This window comes from Nestor notabilis, unplaced genomic scaffold (genome assembly GCF_000696875.1).
Source record: "Nestor notabilis isolate BGI_N333 unplaced genomic scaffold, ASM69687v1 scaffold17325, whole genome shotgun sequence".
Lineage (NCBI taxonomy): Eukaryota > Metazoa > Chordata > Aves > Psittaciformes > Psittacidae > Nestor > Nestor notabilis.
Window position 1 is genome coordinate 1 of NW_009929986.1, and position 748 is coordinate 748.

General features: G+C 54.8%; 1 protein-coding gene across 1 annotated transcript in view; it reads right to left on the minus strand.

Annotated features, from left to right (window-relative positions):
• Window positions 1-90: 90 nt before the first annotated feature.
• Window positions 91-748, minus strand: part of DDB1 (damage-specific DNA binding protein 1, 127kDa) — a gene marked incomplete at both ends in the record, with an annotated part of 10,541 nt that continues 9,883 nt past the window's right edge. Inside the window, one exon of the mRNA XM_010015232.1 lies at window positions 91-298. Within this exon, the coding sequence (XP_010013534.1) occupies window positions 91-298 (208 nt within the window). The remainder of the gene's footprint in view (window positions 299-748) is intronic.

Consider the following 748-nt stretch of genomic DNA (forward strand, 5'->3'; position numbering starts at 1 on the left):
CTCCACCCAACCTGTAGCTGTGCCTGGGATCCCTTTGCACAATCCAAACCTCCCCCTCTCAACGCCACCCAAGGCAAGGATCAGACTCACCTATCAGGATACCCATCCGAGTTGAGGGGACACATGTAGTTCACCTCCTTCAGGTTGACGTTGGAGAAGACCAGCTTGTGGTTACTGCTGTAGATGACGGTGGGACGGTCAGAGCAGGCAAACACGTTGGTGGTGGACAGAGAGCGGAAGGTCCTCAGGACAGTGGGCTGGGTGCCAAGGGTCACCTTCTTCCTGTCACTCAGCAAACCTGCAGGAGAGGAGCTTGGTGCTGGGAGCTGCCACAACGGAGCTCACCAGAGCAGGATGAGGGAGTGCAACATGACTGCAGCACCTTGGGAAGCAGTGAGTGTGGAGGAATGCATCCTGCTGTCAGCACAGGGCAGCTAAGGAATGGAGGTGGTCTCCTTTCTCCAGAGTCCATTGGAGGAATCTAACTCCCCAGTGCTCACAGCCTGTCCCACCTAAGCATCACCCCACCACAGTGAGAACACAAGAAGTTGGGCATGTTCAGCCTGGAGAAGAGAAGGCTCAGGGGACAACTTAGAGCAGCTTCCAGTGCCTAAAGGGGCTACAAGAAACCTGGAGAGGGCCTTTTTACAAGGACCTGTAGTGACAGGACAAGGGAGAATGGATTTGAACTGACAGGGTGTACGCCTGGTTTAGGTATTAGGCAGAAATTCTTCCCTGTGAGGGTGGG